Source organism: Xyrauchen texanus, chromosome 31, assembly GCF_025860055.1.
Source record: "Xyrauchen texanus isolate HMW12.3.18 chromosome 31, RBS_HiC_50CHRs, whole genome shotgun sequence".
NCBI lineage: Eukaryota > Metazoa > Chordata > Actinopteri > Cypriniformes > Catostomidae > Xyrauchen > Xyrauchen texanus.
In genome coordinates this window covers 14,526,493-14,546,074 of record NC_068306.1, presented here as the reverse complement: position 1 = coordinate 14,546,074, position 19,582 = coordinate 14,526,493, and the positions used below count along the sequence as shown (strand labels likewise).

The window sequence follows — 19,582 nt, the reverse complement described above, 5'->3', positions numbered from 1 at the left end:
TCTTTAGAACTCATGTATAGTCTCCCTGAGTATCGCTATTTTGAGGCTTGCAAAAAGCACGTCACTTGCAAGTGGAATATAACTATGATGTTTGGGTGGAAACTACGGGTAAACGTTTCTGAAGTGAGTAGTATCCACGAAGTGCAGTAGGTGGCAGTAATTTGCCTTGTCCGGTTGTCATAGGGGAGTGGTTTAAATGCCACGATGACCCCCTGATGGGGCTTATTCCTGCAGAGTCTGGCTGAAACAGTGGGGTGTTGCCCTCTCCTGACATAACGATAGATTACAGTAAAATCAGTTCTGCTGGACTCCTTACTGTCTCCTGCTGTACACAGAATCCAGTCGTTCAACAAAAGGCAAGTCTGTTTTATTTTCTTGTCAATTTCATTTGCCACCAAATAATAAAGAAATCTGAGGATATTTTCAACTGTAAATAGCAACTGATTGAACTGTTACATTTTACGGGAACGTCTACAATTCAACGCGCCATAATAATTCAAGGTGCGCAGTGATTCCGCACTTTCATATGGGACGCGCTTCGATCTCAAACAGTACAGTTTTTTAACCGTTCAGCATTTGAAAATAAATAAACTTTATAACATGCCCTGGTTTTTTATTGCTCTGTAAAACTGTGCTCATTAAACAAAGCCTTATATGGAGATCTGAAATTCTAAATTATGGGATGTGTCTCAATTATGCGATTCATTGGAGTATTTGGGCGTGCGCAGTCTGCAGGTCAGCTTTGAGTGGTCTGACATTTGGACTGTTTGGTCATCTGTTTCAATCTAAATTGACTAAAATATTTCAGATGCCCTTGGATCAAGAATACATTACAAGTGTTTCCTGCATAATGACAAAAGTAGTCAAAAACCTAAACTAAAATAAAGAAATAAACTACACATAAAACGGAACAGAAACTTAAAGCATTACCTCTTAACATTTGCATTGCATTGTCATGTATATAGTTCCACTTTTCAGCCCATTGTGCACATTTATCATATGTTACCATAGAAACAAATGAGCCAAACATTGACTTTGTGGTAAAGATGTCTTAAAGCAAGAGGAAATAGCCTAACCTAAACTCAGCCTAACCAAGTGTCTAGATTAAAAGACTGACAACATGCAAGTATTTTTCTCATGGGTGTTCCCATAATCCTTAATCCAAAATACACCTATACACACTCTCAGACCTAGTGATTACAAGAACAAGAGAGCTCTGTGAAAGTAGGCTATGTTTTGCCTTTGTCTGCAGTAAGGATGGAAGAATAGTGTTATCTGCATGTTTACAACCTTTTAACAATGACCTGATTGATGCCACATATTTGACATACAAATTTGTGAACTCCATCATCAAGACATCTATACATCTTCAAGAACATACAGTAGGGTCCAAAAGTCTGAGACCACACTGAAAAATACTGAACATTTTGGAAATCTGAAATAAATTAATACTGTAAATAAAATAAAGTTCTGATGTAAACTTTTGTAGATTTTGCACTAATTCTAGGTCACTAAACAGATAAACTTTAAAGCAAACTTTATGGCAATGTTAACTTTATACAAAAGTTAGGTTTCTTTGGTTCTATATGCCCACAAGATGCTCTTCAAAACATTCCCAAATAATGCTGGGATAACATGGATCATCAGGTTTTGTGCAAATTTGAGATTAAGAAGTGAGAAACCCTGAAATTCATGTTAAAATTCATGTTTCAATTAAACCTTTTACTAAAATTGTTATGCTGATAACAATTTGTAATTTATATATATATATACAATTGAAGTCAGAAGTTTACATACACCTTAGCCAAATACATTTAAATTCAGTTTTTCACAATTCCTAACATTTAATTGTAGAAAACATTCCCTGTTTAGGTCAGTTAGGATCACTACTTTATTTTAAGAATGTGAAATGTCAGGATAATTGTAGAGACAATTAGTAATTTCAGCTTTTATTTATTTCATCATATTCCCAGTGGGTCAGAAGTTTACATTCACGTTGTTAGTATTTGGTAGCATTGCCTTTAAATTGTTTAACTTGGGTCAAACATTTTGTGTAGCCTTCCACAAGCTTCTCACAATAAAAAGCTTGAATTTTGGCCCATTCTTCCAGACAGAACTGGTGTAACTGAGTCAGGTTTGTAGGCCTCCTTGCTCGTACATGCTTTTTCAGTTATGTCCACAAATTTTCAATCGGATTGAGGTCAGGCTTTGTGATGGCCACTCCAATACCTTGACTTTGTTGTTCTTGGCTGATGTCTTGAGATGTTGCTTCAATACATCCACATAATTTTCTTTCCACATTTTTGGACCCTACTGTATATCCATAGAGCTGCGGAACACACTAGTCTGGTAACAAGTGATTTTGACATACTGTATATTTTCACATCATATAATATGACAAGCAAAACCTAAATATTCATGTGATGCTTCCATGATGTCATCTTAAGATTTGATTAATAACTGATGTACAAATTTGCAATTGTGATTAAATTTGCATGTTTAATAAAGTTGTTTTCTTTGATATTCTGTTTGCTGTTGAACATTAAAGCCAGAATTAGAAACACAATGTGGCTGACACTTCCTCATCATATCTCTTAGCAACAGTCTCACACCCTTTATAGCTCAGACTTTAAACTCTTGCATGTGTTCATCAGTGTACTGAATTACAGGGAACACACACAAGTGATCAAATGTATACATTAAATACACTGTAAATCACTTTGGATGAAAGCATCTGACAAATGCATAAATTAAAATGTACAATTTTCTTTTCTTTCCTTTTTTTTTACATTTCTAATGGGCCTGGCCATAAAACACTGTCATTTACAGGTTAGGCTGTTTACTCTCATAGGTAAACACAGGGTGCAGTTAAGGGTGTAGACTAGACTAAGAGTTCATAATCATTGAATCAGCTTTAGGCAGCATGCTAAGATGTTATCTCAAGAGTGTCAGTGCTTATTAAAATATGTAGGAAATAATGCCTGGCTGGAAAGGGTGAGTCACCCTTGGAGTTTCTTTGTTTCAGGCATTTCTCCAGGAAAAGCCAGTTGGTTGTGTCAGTTCTTCCAAACTGAGGATCATAACATAATTCATGTTCTATCGGAAAGACACACAGGCTTGAGTGAAGTTTAAGATGCCATTTATTTGATAAATGTAAAACAGAAAGTAATGTCTGTCTCTTTGGCATAGGCCCCGTCCGGCAGTTCGAGGAAGTTGTACCCGGAACCATCATGTCCTGCCAGAGATACGAGGCAGGGGTGAGGAGCCAACCCCCGTGCGGGACAGGGCTCAACCGGTGGTGGTGGGGTGGTGGAGGTTGCCGTGTTAGCACACTGAAACAGCAATGTGATAGATTGTGAGCAGACTTATAAAGCAGTGGCTTACATGCGATTGGCTAGGAATTACCCTGCTAATGATGTGATGATGAACAGCTGCTAGTCTTCCCACTAGAACTACGCTTCACTTCCATTTCTTTTGACATAATAAAAAGACAGTGGATATTAGATTTAAGTTGTAAGTATATGCTGGTCTTTTAACAAACTTGAGAATCTCTCTTCTGTGGGCAAATTGTTTGTGCTAAACCACCAGTTTAAACGGTCTGTCTGCAATGTTCTCCCCTGCACTAGAACAAACTTTTGTCAAAAATGGCTCATAGTGAAATTAAGTGATAAGGACCATCATTTTAATATCATTGATATTTCCCAAAGTAGTTGAATTAATTGAGATCTTTACGTTTTTATACATATATCAGAATATGGTGCTTACTAGCACAGTCAAAAGTTATGCTAAACCAATGCCATACCAAGGTGTAAATTAGTCCCAACACTGAACACTATGAGGAAACTATGTCACTGTATTAGACTGACTGTATACAGTCCCTTCCCAGAAGCAACCCTCCCTCTCTTTTTGACCCATAAGCAAATGTCAATGACCTAGGCCATTTATAGTCTCCTGTGGGACAGCAGACTGATGGCCACCACATCCACTACATCAGACAAGTTGTTCCGAGTTCCGATATGGTAATCCTTTGTATGAAAAATATTTCATGCAAGTCTAAAAAAAAGTAACCAGGAGCAGTAAAGACTGAGTTTAGTCACTTGCATGAAGCAATGTTCTTTTTAATTAGCCTTTCAGATGTGATTCTTTGTACTCAGAAGAAAGTTTAGGAGAGATTTCAAAAGAAACAACTTCACTTTATGCTCTTACAGTAGATATATCTACAAACATTTGGATTGCAGTTCCCATTGTAATGATCACATGGCTCAGACTTTGGTGTGCATGCTGAGAGCACAACAGCTGAAGTAGATCTAGTGGTGGCAACATGTCCATTCATATTTCTTCAAGCACTTGTTTCTTTGCATGTCTGTATCTGGCTTAAAATAGACTGATTGTGAAGCATGTGTTCCCCAGTTGTGCTTTGATCTAATAAAGCAGGTGTAAGTTAACACATGATGACAATTGCAGGTATTTAAAGTCAATTAAACCAATAAATGTTGGTGTGGTTGTCTAGAATATTCAGTGTACTGCAATGTTTAGTTTCTGTGCTGCGGCATTGTCTTGTGTAATTTAAGAATGTAGAGAAGAATAAGAACTTAGATAGTGGTGGATAATAATCATCGTGATAGCAGAATATATGCTCTATTATGGTTTAATGTGCTTGAAGATGATAGGAGACAATATCCATAATGGTTATGGTGTCTACTATAACAACTTTTGAAAATTGTTATGCATATAGGCTATGTTTTATTTCTCACAAATATGGTTTCAGCAATTATATTATGCAGGCATCAAGCAAAGGTATTTGAGTGTAGTTTTTGTTGAACTTGGTAGACCAGGAGATCACTAAAATGGACTGTGGACATTGAGCACCATATTTGGAAATGCGTTTTCTTCCCATCCTTTCTTTGACTGATTAAAATGACAGAAGTCATTATTTTTAGATGGCATGGCATTGGAATCAATGACTGGGTTTCCTCTCTTGTAGTTTAGTGTTTTATAATGGTAAGAAATCCTGAACCACAACTTCTCTGAAACAGAGGGGCAGAGGATAACTAAAGACAGCGATGGAGTGCAGCCTTAGAGGTGAAGAGCATATCCGCTCAATGTACAGTATGTGAAATGTGTGATGGATTATTGTCTAATATTGATCTACTCTTAGTGAATTTTCATCCCTCTTTAAGGATGGATTTTTTCCCCCCTAAGGAATGTCTGTGTTACCATCTCATTTCTGTCTGAGCTGAGTGACTCATGTTTAAGACATCCCCAACTTCAGCATGTCCCACCCCACGAGTGGGCAGCAAGCTAAGCTGACACAGTCACTCTCTTATATAGGCCCTCACTTTATTAAGTGGTGGCGAGTGACTGTATGTGTGTACAGAACTGTACATGAGGTTTGAAGGTATAAATAAACTGGACAGGAAGAGTCCACTGTTGGCACTGCCACTCAAAAGAGCATTAGTCACAGCTGTTCCCTTTTCCTGCATCCAGTCTTATTGTCCATCAACACAGAAGGAAACTCCCAGACACTGAATTTTATTGAGATAAGTTCACTGAGTTTATTTTGCATTATGCCTGCAATGTGGGATTTAGATTTTTGGAGTGTGGAATTTCTATTTCTAGATCACTGTGTAAAAAGTATACAGTGACAAATTCAACAACCACATTTATAAAGGTCTAATTGAGAAAATCCCCTTTCCCCTATTAACTTAAGTGCTTATTTTCATTGATCTGAAGAAGCATTGTGTGTTTTTCTATCTCCAGACAGAATGGTGTACCACCCTGAGTTCGAGCGAGCAGGCCAGCAGCCTGGGCTCCAAGTATGGAGAATCGAGAAGTTTGATTTGGTTGCAGTTCCTGAGAACCTCTATGGAGGGTTCTACACAGGTGATGCCTATTTGGTGCTCAATACTATCAAACAACGCTCTGGCAACCTACAATACGACCTCCACTTCTGGCTGGGTAAGAGCACAATGCTGTTTAAAAGAGGATTCGCAAAGCATTGGTGCAGTTTACTCCTTTTTTCTGACATCTGAACATTTGATTAAGTGCTATTACAAAGTAATCTATCTACCTAACTTCCAAGATGTACAAAAAAGTCCAGTACAACAATGCCCTTACAAAAAATAAAAAATTCTAAAAAACTTGGTTCAATTTTAAGGCAAACTTGAAAAAATGTATTATTTGCACACGCAAATGAGCTTGCAATTCGTCACAAATGTTTGTGAGAAGTTTGCAGCTCTTCACCGGTAGTGGTGAACTTGCATCAAATCATTGGCGACAATGAAGATGCCAGAAAAGCAAAGCTAATTTGCATGTAAAAATGCAAAGCTAATTTGCATGTAAAAATCATGAGCGGCGAATTTGCAGCAAGTTTGCTGTAAGTTTGTCAGAACTCTCGATTTTTGTAAGGGTTGGGTTTGGGGACATCTGGAGAAGCCTGCCAATAATTTGTATTCCTCTGGCATGTCAAATGCATTAGCTTTATTTCTTATGCATACTATTCCTTTAACTGGCAGGTGACTACTGCACACAGGATGAGAGTGGGTCAGCTGCCATTTTCACAGTGCAGATGGATGACTATTTGGGGGGAAAGCCCATCCAGTACCGTGAGGTTCAGGGCCATGAGTCCAAAGCTTTCCTGGGCTACTTTAAGAAAGGGCTGCAGTACATGGTGAGTGACCAAATCCCTCATAGCGTAAGACCAGTGATATGATGGTCATGCTGATTTAAGGGGCAATATTTGGGCTTTTTGTGAACATGAGAATAATATTTATACCTCATTTGAAATTAATGACAGTGATTGTTTTTCCAGAAAGGTGGAGTTGCCTCTGGATTTAAACATGTGATCACCAATGAAGTTGTAGTGCAGCGTGTGCTGCAGGTCAAAGGTCGTCGTGTTGTCAGGGCAACAGAAGTGCCAGTTAGCTGGGACAGCTTTAACCAGGGAGACTGCTTCATCGTAGACTTGGGAAATGTGAGTACTATGTGCAAAAAATAACATGAAGAGACCTCTTTCATTTTCAAACTTTCAGTAGTAACCTTGTTCTTTTCTTTGTATTTTACAGGAGATCTACCAGTGGTGTGGCTCAAAAAGTAACCGCTTTGAGAAGCTAAAAGCTACTCAGCTTGCGAAAGGCATTCGTGACAATGAACGCAGTGGACGAGCCCGTGTGTATGTATGTGATGAAGGGATGGAACGAGAAAAGATGTTGGAGGTACGAAAGCCAGAACATGGTCTAACAGGGTTTACACCCTCATCATCCAATGTCTGATTGAATCATTGTCATTTAGTTCTAAAAATGTATTTAGGACAGCCATGTAATCATCCGAAATTTTATGCCAGGTCCTTGGAGAAAAGCCTGACCTACCTGAAGGAGCATCTGATGACATTAAGGCTGATACCTCCAATAGGAAGATGGCCAAACTCTACAAGGTAGCTATTGGACCACTATGCTTATTAGTGCATCTACTGTAATTTATTTGCCATTTTAAATAGCTTTTTTGTTTACTTTACACATTTAGTTGACACTTCCAAAACAACATAATGTGCATTTAAGGTGCACTTGGGAATCAAATCCATAACCTTGGTTTTGATTGTACCATGCTCTACTAGATGAGCTACAGAAACACAGGAACACTGTTTCTTGTTCTTTAGGTGTCTGATGCCAGTGGAGACATGACGATTGCCCTGGTGGCTGCTGATAACCCCTTCACCCAGAGTGCACTGGAATCCAGTGACTGCTTCATTCTGGACCATGGCTCAGATGGCAAGATCTTTGTTTGGAAAGGTAAATGGTTATGGCCAAAGCAAATTTGCTATCACAAAATGTCTATAAAAAAGGAATCCTCCAAACAAGGGACTTCTATTATGTTCCTCTCATAGGCAAAGATGCCAATGTTGAAGAGAGAAAGGCTGCCATGAAGGCAGCAGATGAGTTTATTAAGAAAATGGGTTACCCCAAGCACACTCAAGTGCAGATTCTGCCAGAGATGGGCGAGACTCCTCTATTCAAGCAGTTCTTTAAAAACTGGCATGATGTGGACCAGACGGAGGGCCTGGGTGTGGCTTATGTCTCCAACAGCATCGCTAAGATTGAGAAGGTGCCGTTTGATGCTTCCACCTTGCATGATTCCCCAGCCATGGCCGCTCAACACGGAATGATTGACGATGGCAATGGAGAGAAACAGGTCAGCAACATAGTGCCATTTGCTTGTAACTTGACCTGATATGACAATGATTATGCTAAGGACAATCTTATTAAGATCTCTGTCTGTATACTCAAAATGATGTAACTGGTGCGTGACCATGCGTATATTGACAATATGCAAATCAATGAAGTTCATCTTGTACAGAGATTGAGGGCAGAACTACACAAATACAAAGAGGGTACATACAATTTCTATTTCTGTTACCTGGTACTATACAGATCTGGCGTATTGAAGGTTCAGATAAGGTTCCAGTTGACCCCTCTACTTACGGCCAGTTCTATGGTGGAGATAGTTACATCATCCTGTACAGTTATCGCCATGGAGGCAGACAGGGTCACATCATCTACATATGGTAAGACCTTTCACTCACACCCCTTGCTGTCAGCCCTTTATTTTATCAGTTCATCTTCATCTGCAATATACACATTAACACATGCTGTTTGTTTTTATTTAAAAAATGAATTGGTTTGTCCTGTACTTAATGTATTGACGCATGATGTATGTCACAGGCAGGGTAAGGACTCATCACAAGATGAGATTGGGGCATCTGCCATTTTAGCCTCCCAACTGGACGATGAGCTTGGAGGTGGACCTGTGCAGGTAATTGGATCAAACTCAGTGGATCATTCAAGTCACATTCACCCATATCTTTGAGTCACTTCATTCAGAATTAGTCTTTCAGAGAGAAGAGAATCATTCTAGCACTTTTACTCATGTCCATCAAACTTCCTAGTGCCTCCCTGCTGTGTGGCTCCGTGATGTAGCTTATCGTGGCTTTTAAAGGGGTCATGACATAAAGAGTCAAATCTTCCTTGATCTTTTGAGAAATAAGATGTTGTTGTACTATAAAAACAAACTGTTTTATAACTCAAAACTTACTCCTCACGTCAAAAAGAGCATTGGTTGAAACTAAGCTGCCAAAACAACTCATTCTCTACTTCCTCCATTTTGTGATGTCACACTGTGGCAGACATTTGCATCCGACCGCCTCCACATTAATGCCTACTTTACCTTATCACTTCCGTAGCCCGCCCAGTAGCTGTGAGCAGTGAGATGACGAGGAAAGAGCAGGTCGGTCAAGATAAGAACAAAGAGCCTTTCATAATAGTTGGCATTTACTGTCAAATCTTATAGGAGAAGCAGCACCTAAATTAAAGTTTCTGACTGAGGGTCAGTGAACCTCATGGTGACATATTAAAATAATAAAAAAGGCATATCATGACCCCTTTAAAAAATAATGCTGAGATTGTGAATCTTCTGGGCCAACAATGACAACCTTCCCAAATTGTTCGATCTGCTAAACCATTTTCCTCCTCCATGTCTTTCCTTCCTGTCCTTTATTCACATCCAACATCATCCTGTAGGTGGCTGGTGCTCCCCTCACCACTCAGGTATCCATATCCCAAGACAGAATGTTACTGTACAGAGCCTCGATGCTGCTGCAGTTTTTTCTCATATAATATTTGATCACATTAATACAGAAGTTAACAGCATGGATAAACATTATACAAACATTTTCTTTTGGTTTTCAGTAAACGGCAAGCAGATAACAGTATTGTTTTGCACAGAAAAGTAAATTCATTCAAAGGAAATGCTTTCCCCCTTTTTTTCTTTTTCTTTTTTTTTCTTTTACAGTGTTGCAACATAATTTCCATTCATTACCTAACTGAATTGAAAAACTAAAGAATTAAGGCTTTGGCAGAGTTTTTTTATTTAATTTATTTAATAAGTATGTTTGAAGATTATTTGAAGTTTATCTTGCAAGGCTCTGTACACTGACGTGCACTATCCTAGCATATGTCTCCTCTTGTGCATTAGTGTCGACTGTGTGTTTGTCGTTATTTCGTCACGTGTGCACAAGAAGCTAACTGTTTTCCACATTAAAAATAATTTATGGGAGTAAGCATGTGAACATTTGAGAAATACTTTATCATGCATTGACATGTTTCTTCCAATTCATTCAGTGTCTTTTTTGTATGGATTTATGCACGATGTCATGCACATTGAACAGTAGAACTGGAAAAGTAATGCAAAGCATGCTAAAGCAGATCATATGGGTAAAATGCAGTGGACAACATCCAGAGAATGTCATTATTTTAGTTTTCTGAATATATAATGGTGGTCTAAGCCATTCTTCATACTGTAAATCTGCTATTTCCATAAGTCGAAAATGAAGCCACAAATTTTGGGTAAAATCTATTTAAAAAAATAAATACTCAAATAATCAAATAAATATATTTTAAAATTATATATTTAAAAAATCTTATACAATTTTATAAACTTTATGAATTTATACATTTTAGTATTTAGCAATATGCTAAATTAAAACATTCAATCAGTTATTCTTATTCTTAATCAGAAAAAAACTATAACAAAATTATACTTGTCATGGATCTAACAAGACAATTTCTTTACTAAACCATTTACAGTGGGGAAAAATAGAAGTCTAAAGTGAGGATTCAGGGAAATGTCAACAACTGATAACACTTGAATGAAGACAACCTTGTGTTTCAGCACAGAGAAACATGGAGAATCTAAATGTTTGGCTCAGTGTTTGTGGCAGAAGGAGAAAAATAGCCCCTTTAATGCAGTCTGTTGATGAAGTTCTGCTTCCTCCAGTGATTCAACAGCACACTGTTATCCTGTTAGCCACAAAGGATGATGGGAATGTTGGAGTTTATCCCACATTCCACACAATAAACTCAATATTGCCACCTTGTGGAATTATATGCAAGCCTCATGCAATGTGTGCCATATGCAGAGCATGTTGACAGAGTACAAATAACAGTGATGCACAAACCATGTGATTAATACAAAGACTATTTGGTTTGAAATACTGCATAAAAGCATGGCTTCCAGTTACCTTTACCAAATGTGTCCTCATTTTGCACTGTGTATTTTTCAGGTGCGAGTGGTCCAGGGTAAGGAACCATCTCACCTGATGAGTCTGTTCGGAGGGCAGCCCATGGTGGTGCATAATGGTGGCACCTCCAGGGATGGAGGTCAGACAGAGCCAGCTGAGACTCGGCTGTTCCAAGTGCGCTCAAACTCTGCAGGGTGCTCACGAGCTGTGGAGGTCAGAATTTAATGTTTAATTGGGACTGATGGAACTTTTAACATATCTATATGCTTTCAGAGCACTGGTAATTTCCGTACCTGGCCCTAATCTTAGCTGTTGTCACCTCCAGATTGATGTCATGTCCTCTAATCTGAACTCCAATGATGCTTTTGTCCTGGTGACCCCAGCCAATTCTATGATGTGGGTGGGACGGGGAGCCAGTGATACAGAGAAATGTGGAGCACAGCAGCTTTGTGACATCTTGAGAGTTTCGCCATCTGTGCTGCATGAAGGAGGGGAGAATGGTGAGGACTTTTCCAAACTTATTTTAAATGTTCTTTAATGGAATCTTCAAGGTTCCACAGAAGTTAAGGTCAACCGACAGCATTAGTGGCATAATTAATACCACAAATAAATTATCTTGACTCGTCCCTCCTTTATTTCATTGGAAAAAGAAAAAGAATTGCTGGTACAGTAAGGCACTTACAATGGAATTGAATGGGGCCAGTACATAAACGTTAAAAAACATACTGTTTCAAAGGAATAGCCACATGGCATGGACATTATATGTGCTAACATTATTGTAATGTGATACAATATCTTACCAACTTTATCTGTGTGAAGTTATATCCAACATTACTACTTTGTTGTTATGGTGACGTAACATTGTTAAACCCTGTAATCTGGTAAATGCTGTATATCACAATAAAATAATGTTAACACATATAAGACTTACATCTTGTGGCTATACATTTGAAATGGTGTGTTTTGTAAGGTTTATGGACTGGCCCCATTTACTTTCATTGTACCAAAAGTACCTTCCTCTAACCACAGTTGTCTTGTAATGAATGAGCTTAACTTGTAATTAACCTGTAATAAGATCAAGAACAATATAACAAGAAACAAAAAAAATATGTCACTATTGTTTTAACAATATCTTTTTTGATTATTTCTCCAATGATCAGAGAACAATGGGTCACACCATTTATTGCATACGCTGCCATTCTTTATTAAAACAATGTGATCTTCATAAATGAGCTCATTTAGATACTTGCATGCATTGCATTGCTGCAGATACGTTCTGGGAGGCTATGGGAGGAAGGGCACAGTACCGCACATCTGCCAGGCTACAGGACAAGCTGAATGCCCATCCACCACGACTGTTTGCCTGCTCAAACAAAACGGGACGCTTCATTGTGAGTAAAAGCAACTGGAGATTTGTTTGCTGTGTTTGGAGTCTTTAATGCCTAGATTATATTTAGAAGTCAGTTAAAATGTATGCATGACATTCATGCAGATTGAGGAGGTACCTGGGGAGATGACACAGGAAGACCTGGCTACAGATGATGTCATGATACTTGACACCTGGGACCAGGTAAACTGACTAGTTAAAATAAAAGGATTGTCCTGTTTTACATAATGTTTTAATACATCTACCAAATGGATGGATCGTCATTTAATTTCCATGTGTGCATAAACTATTAAGGCAAAGATTTTGTATTTTGCCAGTTTCCACAACTCTTGTATGATGCAATAAGTTCAATTGGTGTTTAATTATATAATAAGTAATTACAGAGCACTTTGATATGATTTGTGTTCTCCAGGTGTTTGTTTGGATCGGTAATGATGCTCATGAGGAGGAGAAGACTGAGGCAATAGCTTCAGGTGAGACTCATTAAAACACACAAATAGATAGATGGATGGATGGTTTTCATAAAATAGTTTAACCAGTTCATGAACTCAAAAAAGTTCTTGAAATTAAACAAAACACGCAATGTTCTCTACTTTATAAATATTGTACCAAACTTCCAATACCTTTCCTCTTTCTCCAGCTGTCCAATACATTGAAACTGACCCAGCCAACCGTGACCCGCGCACACCTATTGTGAAGATCAAACAGGGCTTTGAGCCACCCACTTTCACAGGCTGGTTCCTGGGCTGGGACCATGACTACTGGAGCACTGACCCCCTGGAGCGTGCCATGGCTGAGCTTGAGTTGTGAACATTCACCTGATCTTTAAGCCCCACTGCCTTACTGCAAGCTGATCAAAGTTGCCCTTCTATATAATTAAGACACCAATTTGATGCTCATGAGGGTTTTTTCAAGGGTACAAAATCTACACTACTGCCCTGAACTTCAGTCACCAAACTTAAGGCAACTTCATAAATTCTCTGCAGTTACTTTTGTATTTAAGTGCTGGCTGCATGCACTCAGCAACGTTTTTAGTGTTTTTAAAGCATCTAGATAACAAATATTTGATCCGTACACCCTGTCTTGCTGAAGTGTATGTAATATACAAGGATAGTCTTCTTAAAATCCGTAAAAATCTTTTTTTAATTAACCTTTTTTTTTTTTATGCGACCAGTATTGTGTTTACTAGCAATACTATAAGTGTTTTTAACTCAATTTGAACTTGAAATAAGGTAAGGGTATGTTTACAGTGCTATGAAAATTCTGTAAAAACAAATAGTAGTGTACAGTAGGAAAGGGCATAGATTTGGCTTGAATATTGGGGGGGGGGGGGCTGTCGCAGCATGAAGCATCTACATGTTTCCGTTGATCATGGTATAAATATGGGGGGGAATCTACGCCACTGACAGTAGGAACAGAGACTGTTTTCACCTTTTCATCCAACACTCTGTAGTTGGCTATTGGCTTTGTTCGGAATAGCATACTACCATAATTCTCTTGCTATTTCTTCAGCATATAGTATGCATACCGAGCACATTATGCAGATTTTCAGTATGCATGGCCCAGATGTGCAGTATATAAAAGGGCACACTGCATTGAATACTATAACCCATAATGTGCAAATGCTCTCAACTTGACCTTCCATTTTCTAGTGTTATGAATTAACATCAACCTCAATTTTTCATTGTTTGATCTGACTGCCAAAATACATTTTTATACAAATTTTATTAAAACAAATCCAAGATGATAATGCCACTCACAGAATTCAACAGAATTGATCATGAAGCATAAGGTCATGTGACAACAATGAAGCATACTATTGTTTGAAATGCTATTCATACCATATATACGGTTTTCACATACTATTCTTAAAAATTACTAAGCAGTAGTGTATACAGCAGCGCAATATTCTGTAAAAAAAACGGTACGGTAGTCTTCCATTCTGAACAGCCTACATTTGCTACAGTATGAAATAAGCAATGTCATGCCTCCACAGACAGAGAGTGCTGAAAGACTTTTTCTTTTTCAGTTTCAATGTAAGAACAACCAGCCCCATTGTCTCATTTTAGATTTTAAATAGCAAGGTTTAGGATTGCCTATGTTGAGGGGCAATTTATTTTATAATTTCTGAGCGGAATAGGGACATGTCTTGATATTGGTTAGGGATGTGATGATTTTCCCAGGAGGCCTTATGTCTACATATGCAATGTTGAGACTGAAACTAACCCATTTTCTAGCTATGGGGTCTAGAGTAGATAGTTCTTAACAGATGGGAAGGTTAAGTGCTTCATGATATGTGAAACTGGTACACCTCTATGCAGACCCCACACGATATTTGCTGGAATGTAGACTTGACATTTATTTAAAGAGTAAAAACAGACATTGCTGCTTTGCTTTGCAAATCATTCTGCACATGTAGATGAAAAAATGACAGGACAAAATAATCTGTTTTACTACTGGTACAATAAAGAACCACAACTCCAATGGTTTCCAGAGTGTTCTTCATTAAACATTCCGGGGGGGAACACAACACTTGTTTAAAGGTAAAGAGTTAATGTACTTTTAAGTCTTGAAATGGGAAATATTACATATTATGATCTACTAAAGGTAATTGGACAAATTACACATCAAACAATATAAATGATATGCATAAAAATGCAGTGACAAACAACATTCAAAGTTACAATGTACATAACGAGTAGTCAAAAAACAAACAAATCCAAAACAAATGTGATATTCAACATACAGTATATCAGATAAATGAAAGTATATATAATTTTTTATACTGGTATAGAATTTTAATAGACCAATAGGAGATATAGATACAATATTTAGATAATAACCTTTACCCTTATTAGCTTTTAGACAGCACTACATTTAGCCAAGTTATTTACATCTTTGAGTTCTGAAAAGAGTATATAAATTCCATCCTCTGATATTTAAAGCAGCAAATAGTCACATTAAAAGCAAACATTGAACTCTTCAGCCTGAATGGTTTTTTCCCATTGCACACACAAATATTATTTTACATGTATGAAATGTTTGGCAGACCATATGGTCAGAAATGAGAGAGAAGATCTTAAAAATTACAATTTAAGTTATGAAATTTGGCATATGATGTCATATGAAATTAACATAAAAACACTAGACTTCTAATCCATTGTGGTTTATAACAACCAGCATCATGAAAACCTGTAAATATTAATTCAGTGATTTAAATGAATATGGCTTAAGGCTTAACATTGTTAGACATCATTAATAAAGGTTCTCGGTAGGCACAATAAGCATCGCTGTCAATTCAATATCTTTACATCTGATACTATCCAAACATCCCTTTAGATGGTTTATGACCCATTTCGCAATCAAGTAGGTTAGGTTACACATGCTTGAAATACACACATACAAAACAAATTACAGCTACACAATAGGTCTAATCACAATAGACCTTCATTTTAATATCAATGAGATTATGCAGCACTGGTTTGTTTTGGACGCAATGTTTTGTCCCATTCACAGACGAAGATAGTGGGCTTATAAACAAAATTCATTAAAGCCTATTCACGATTTAGAATTTTATGCATTAAAAACATTGACAACTGAAGTTTAAAACAAAACAACGCATCTCTTTGAACTCCACATCACCCAAAAATGGGTTGCGGGTCCTGATACGGTTAAAAACAGCAGTGAAAATACAATGCGTAATGCAAATAATAAAATGTAACAAACCATAAAGGTTAGCAAACGAAATAGGCTTATCAACTTTGAAAAAGAGAATATATTTCTGTTTTTGACATCAAAATCTGTACATCCAATCAAACTTAAAAATATGGCTAATAGCAAATACTGGGTCTTTACCAGGAACATCTACAGATCCTATGCTAGATAACAGCTGTGAATGTTTAGAATGTGTATGCAGCATATGTTCATTATATGCACATGTGTGCATGATATTTAATGTCGGCCGGTTCACTTCTGCATGGATGCATTGCTATATGTGTGTTCATGTGTGTAGGTGCCCGTATTCTATAGCCACCCCCAGCTTAGCGTTTCAAAAAGGACTGCATCATGTCTATGGGTAGAGGGAAAATTATAGTGGAGTTCTTCTCTGCTGCGATGGTGTTGAGGGTCTGGAGGTAGCGCAGCTGCAAAGCAGAGGGGGACTCTGCGATCACCAGAGACGCCTCCTTCAGTGCCCGTGACGCATTCATCTCTCCCTCTGCGGCGATCACCTACAAAGAGCAGAGCAGAGCAGACAGTGAGGGGAAAAAAGTTGAGCAATGAGTACAGTGTGAAATCATGTATGTATCAGGGTAATTTACCTGAGGAGCATTGGTATACCACACAAAAATTCCACCTCCTCTAAACCAATCAGAAACTTTACTTAAAGCACTCTCAGCCTGTCAAACATTTTGCACATGTACAGAGCTAATTCAGTATCTGGCAGAAGTTTAGCATTAACCCAAGTTTGTTAAAGTGCAAATGTCCATGCGGAGTACTGTAACTTACATTGTATTAAGTAGTCATTTAGCTCAGTGTTTCTCAATCGGTGGATCGCGAAGAACAATGCCATGGCTCTACCTCCATTCAAAATGTATTCAAATTTAATGACTTAATCTCGCTTTCTGTGCTTTATGCGCGTTAAATATGCTCATCATCTGCAAAGCAATATTTTCGCATTTCGACTTTAGAGTGACTAAAGTCTTGTTTTCCGTGAGTATGTGCAAGTATATAAATTTAATAATGCATTAAATATAATCTATTAGACTATTTATTACAACTCAACTGGCAGTTGTAGATAAAGTTTCAAAATGTGTTCAAAATGTGTTTAGGCAACTATTTTTCATAACAATACTATAATTTATTATTATATAATTTATAGAAGGATGAGCTACATTGACCTAATATCAGGCATTGCACTGTAAAAATAAGAAAGGGCTTTAAAGTCTGGACCTCCACATCTTATCGACAATGTTTTCCTCCGGTGTAAAATCTGGGTCACTAAATGACGTTTAATGGAAAATCTGAGTTCTGAAACAAAACCACTTGAGAACCACTGAATTAACTGACACTTTTTTTGTGGCCTGCCATTCAGAGAGGTACGGTTTACAATTTCCTAACTAGGACAGGGTTTTCCCACATCTCAATGTGTGGTTCATGTAGGCAGGGGCATTTGTTTGATGAAAAGATACTTGTTTTATCTAGACTGAGCACTGAAGGACACTTGTGTACAAAAAATAAACTCAATATACTTCATATCCCATGTTCTTCTGAGAGCATATGCACATTTTTTGGGGGCCAACTTATATTATACACAGGAGGTTAACGAGCCTATAGATGGAAATATCAAAATACAGACTCACATAAATCATCAGATAAATTAGTGGGAAACACACACAGAGAAATGGGAAAAGGAGTTGTCAACTTCTGGCTTCCATTGTTTATTAATTTAGCCATAGAGTTTTGTAGTAGCCTTGGAACAGAATTGTGAACATTAATATTTAGCTCACATACTTTCACACCGTACACACTGGGTGTGATTAATATATGTGTCTGCCCATGCAAAATCTTGTTATCTCACTGAAATTGTCTACATAATGAAAATCACCCCAACGCGTGTATATGTGGATAATGAGGGAAACTGGCACAGACACATTCAATGTTAGGTTTCTCCCATTCATTTGCACTTATGAAATGGCACATATCCTACACTTTAAGAATTGTATTTTGTTTTATGCTTAAGTCCAATTTTCAAGGTTCTGAGCATCAAAAACAAATGACACTTTGCTAAGCTCTGCCTTCCTTGGTAACAGTCACTCGCTCTTCCCATAGGAATGAATGGGAGATTTGCCATTAACGGTGCAGTTTTTGGCAAAATATTCTCATAAACAGAATTGATGATAATATTCTTACGTGGGCTGGAACGAAGAGTGCCACTGTAATGCATATTTATCTGACATTTTTATTCCACTAAAAACTACTCAAACACACATTACTCCCATTGACACTTGTTGGAAAAAAGCAAGCGCTTGTCAGAGAAATGTCGGACGGCAACAGTTGCTAAGACAGGATTGGTCAGAAATGCTTTTTGAAAGGCTTTGCAAAGGGTCAATTGCATTTGAGGTTTACAATGATCATTTTCCACCATTAAACAGTCTGTTCTTTGTACTTGACCTTTGAGACTTCTATATAAATGACATCTGTTATTATTTTTATTATGTCCCTTTTAATATGTGCAATGCATTCTTTATGATATATATTTTTTTTAAATACAGTACCTTGGCTCTGGCCTCTCTGGTGGCTTCAGCTTCAGCCGCCATGGCTCTTTGGAGCTGCAGGGGCAGTTTGACGTCCTTAATCTCCACACGCTCCACTTTAATACCCCAGTCATCTGTAGCATCATCCAGGGAGGACTGAGAAAAACCAAAGAGTCAAGTCTCAGTTAAACACTTCCCCATCAGAGATTAAATTCTTGCACATCTCAGAATGGGAGCACTGCGCCAAATGTGCCTGCCATGAAGAAAATACTCAGAGAGAGCGAACGACGGGCTTGGGCCTCCGCGGAAGGTGATAATGCATTCAGGCTGGATATTTCAGCAAACCAACTGAGGAATAGTGACTACAAGGCCTGATATTATGCAATGTCAGCTTGAATCAGGTCTACCCCAAACCAGCCAGATAAGAAATCAGGCTCTAATCATGGGAGTATTGCATATGATCTGACAAGGACACATTAGCTCCAGTTTGGACTATATTTGAAGATTTTGGATTCAAAATCAAATATAAATTTGCATCGATTTTAAATAATGCTTGCTTGTTTGAAATAAACAAACTTTTTGGGTTAAAAAAAACACCAAATAAAAGTAATTTGATCATGCAAGAAATTGTTTAGCACTACAACTGTCAACAAGCTATAAATGTCAAGTTTTTCCACTGAAAAATTATTTACATTTTAGGTTGTTTTCAAGCAAAATCTTTCATATAATTACATCTTTTAGCATTTCTTCTAGACAGCAATGGCTCAAATGTGAATATTACCGACTAATTTGTGCAAATAATTCCAGCATTCTGCACATTCAAAGATGTGCAGTTAGAAAAAACTGGCTGTGCACATTCAGTGCTCGAAC

The 19,582-nt window shown here is 37.7% G+C and overlaps 2 protein-coding genes across 4 annotated transcripts in view; one reads left to right on the top strand and one right to left on the bottom strand.

The window, feature by feature from the left end:
* The first annotated feature begins 217 nt into the window (after positions 1 to 217).
* On the top strand, positions 218 to 14,942 carry gsna (gelsolin a). 3 transcript variants are annotated; one of them, XM_052099808.1, is made up of 17 exons: positions 218 to 356; positions 5,761 to 5,958; positions 6,516 to 6,670; positions 6,812 to 6,973; positions 7,065 to 7,214; positions 7,343 to 7,432; positions 7,655 to 7,787; positions 7,883 to 8,187; positions 8,427 to 8,560; positions 8,718 to 8,808; positions 9,573 to 9,599; positions 11,114 to 11,284; positions 11,397 to 11,571; positions 12,341 to 12,462; positions 12,564 to 12,641; positions 12,871 to 12,931; positions 13,099 to 14,942. In XM_052099808.1, the coding sequence occupies exons 2-17, from the start codon at positions 5,766 to 5,768 to the stop codon at positions 13,266 to 13,268; spliced, it is 2,217 nt and encodes a 738-aa protein (XP_051955768.1). In that variant the 5' UTR covers positions 218 to 356; positions 5,761 to 5,765; the 3' UTR covers positions 13,269 to 14,942. The 3 variants fall into 3 exon arrangements, with proteins under 3 accessions (XP_051955768.1, XP_051955770.1, XP_051955769.1); XM_052099809.1 differs by having other exon boundaries at positions 234 to 360; positions 5,765 to 5,958; XM_052099810.1 differs by lacking the exon at positions 9,573 to 9,599.
* Positions 14,943 to 19,582, bottom strand: part of stom (stomatin) — a 17,451-nt gene continuing 12,811 nt past the window's right edge. Inside the window, exons 6-7 of the mRNA XM_052099811.1 lie at positions 18,734 to 18,868; positions 14,943 to 16,687 (exon numbers count right to left, since the gene is read on the bottom strand). Of these exons, the coding sequence (XP_051955771.1) occupies positions 16,499 to 16,687; positions 18,734 to 18,868 (324 nt within the window). The 3' untranslated portion in view covers positions 14,943 to 16,498. The remainder of the gene's footprint in view (positions 16,688 to 18,733; positions 18,869 to 19,582) is intronic.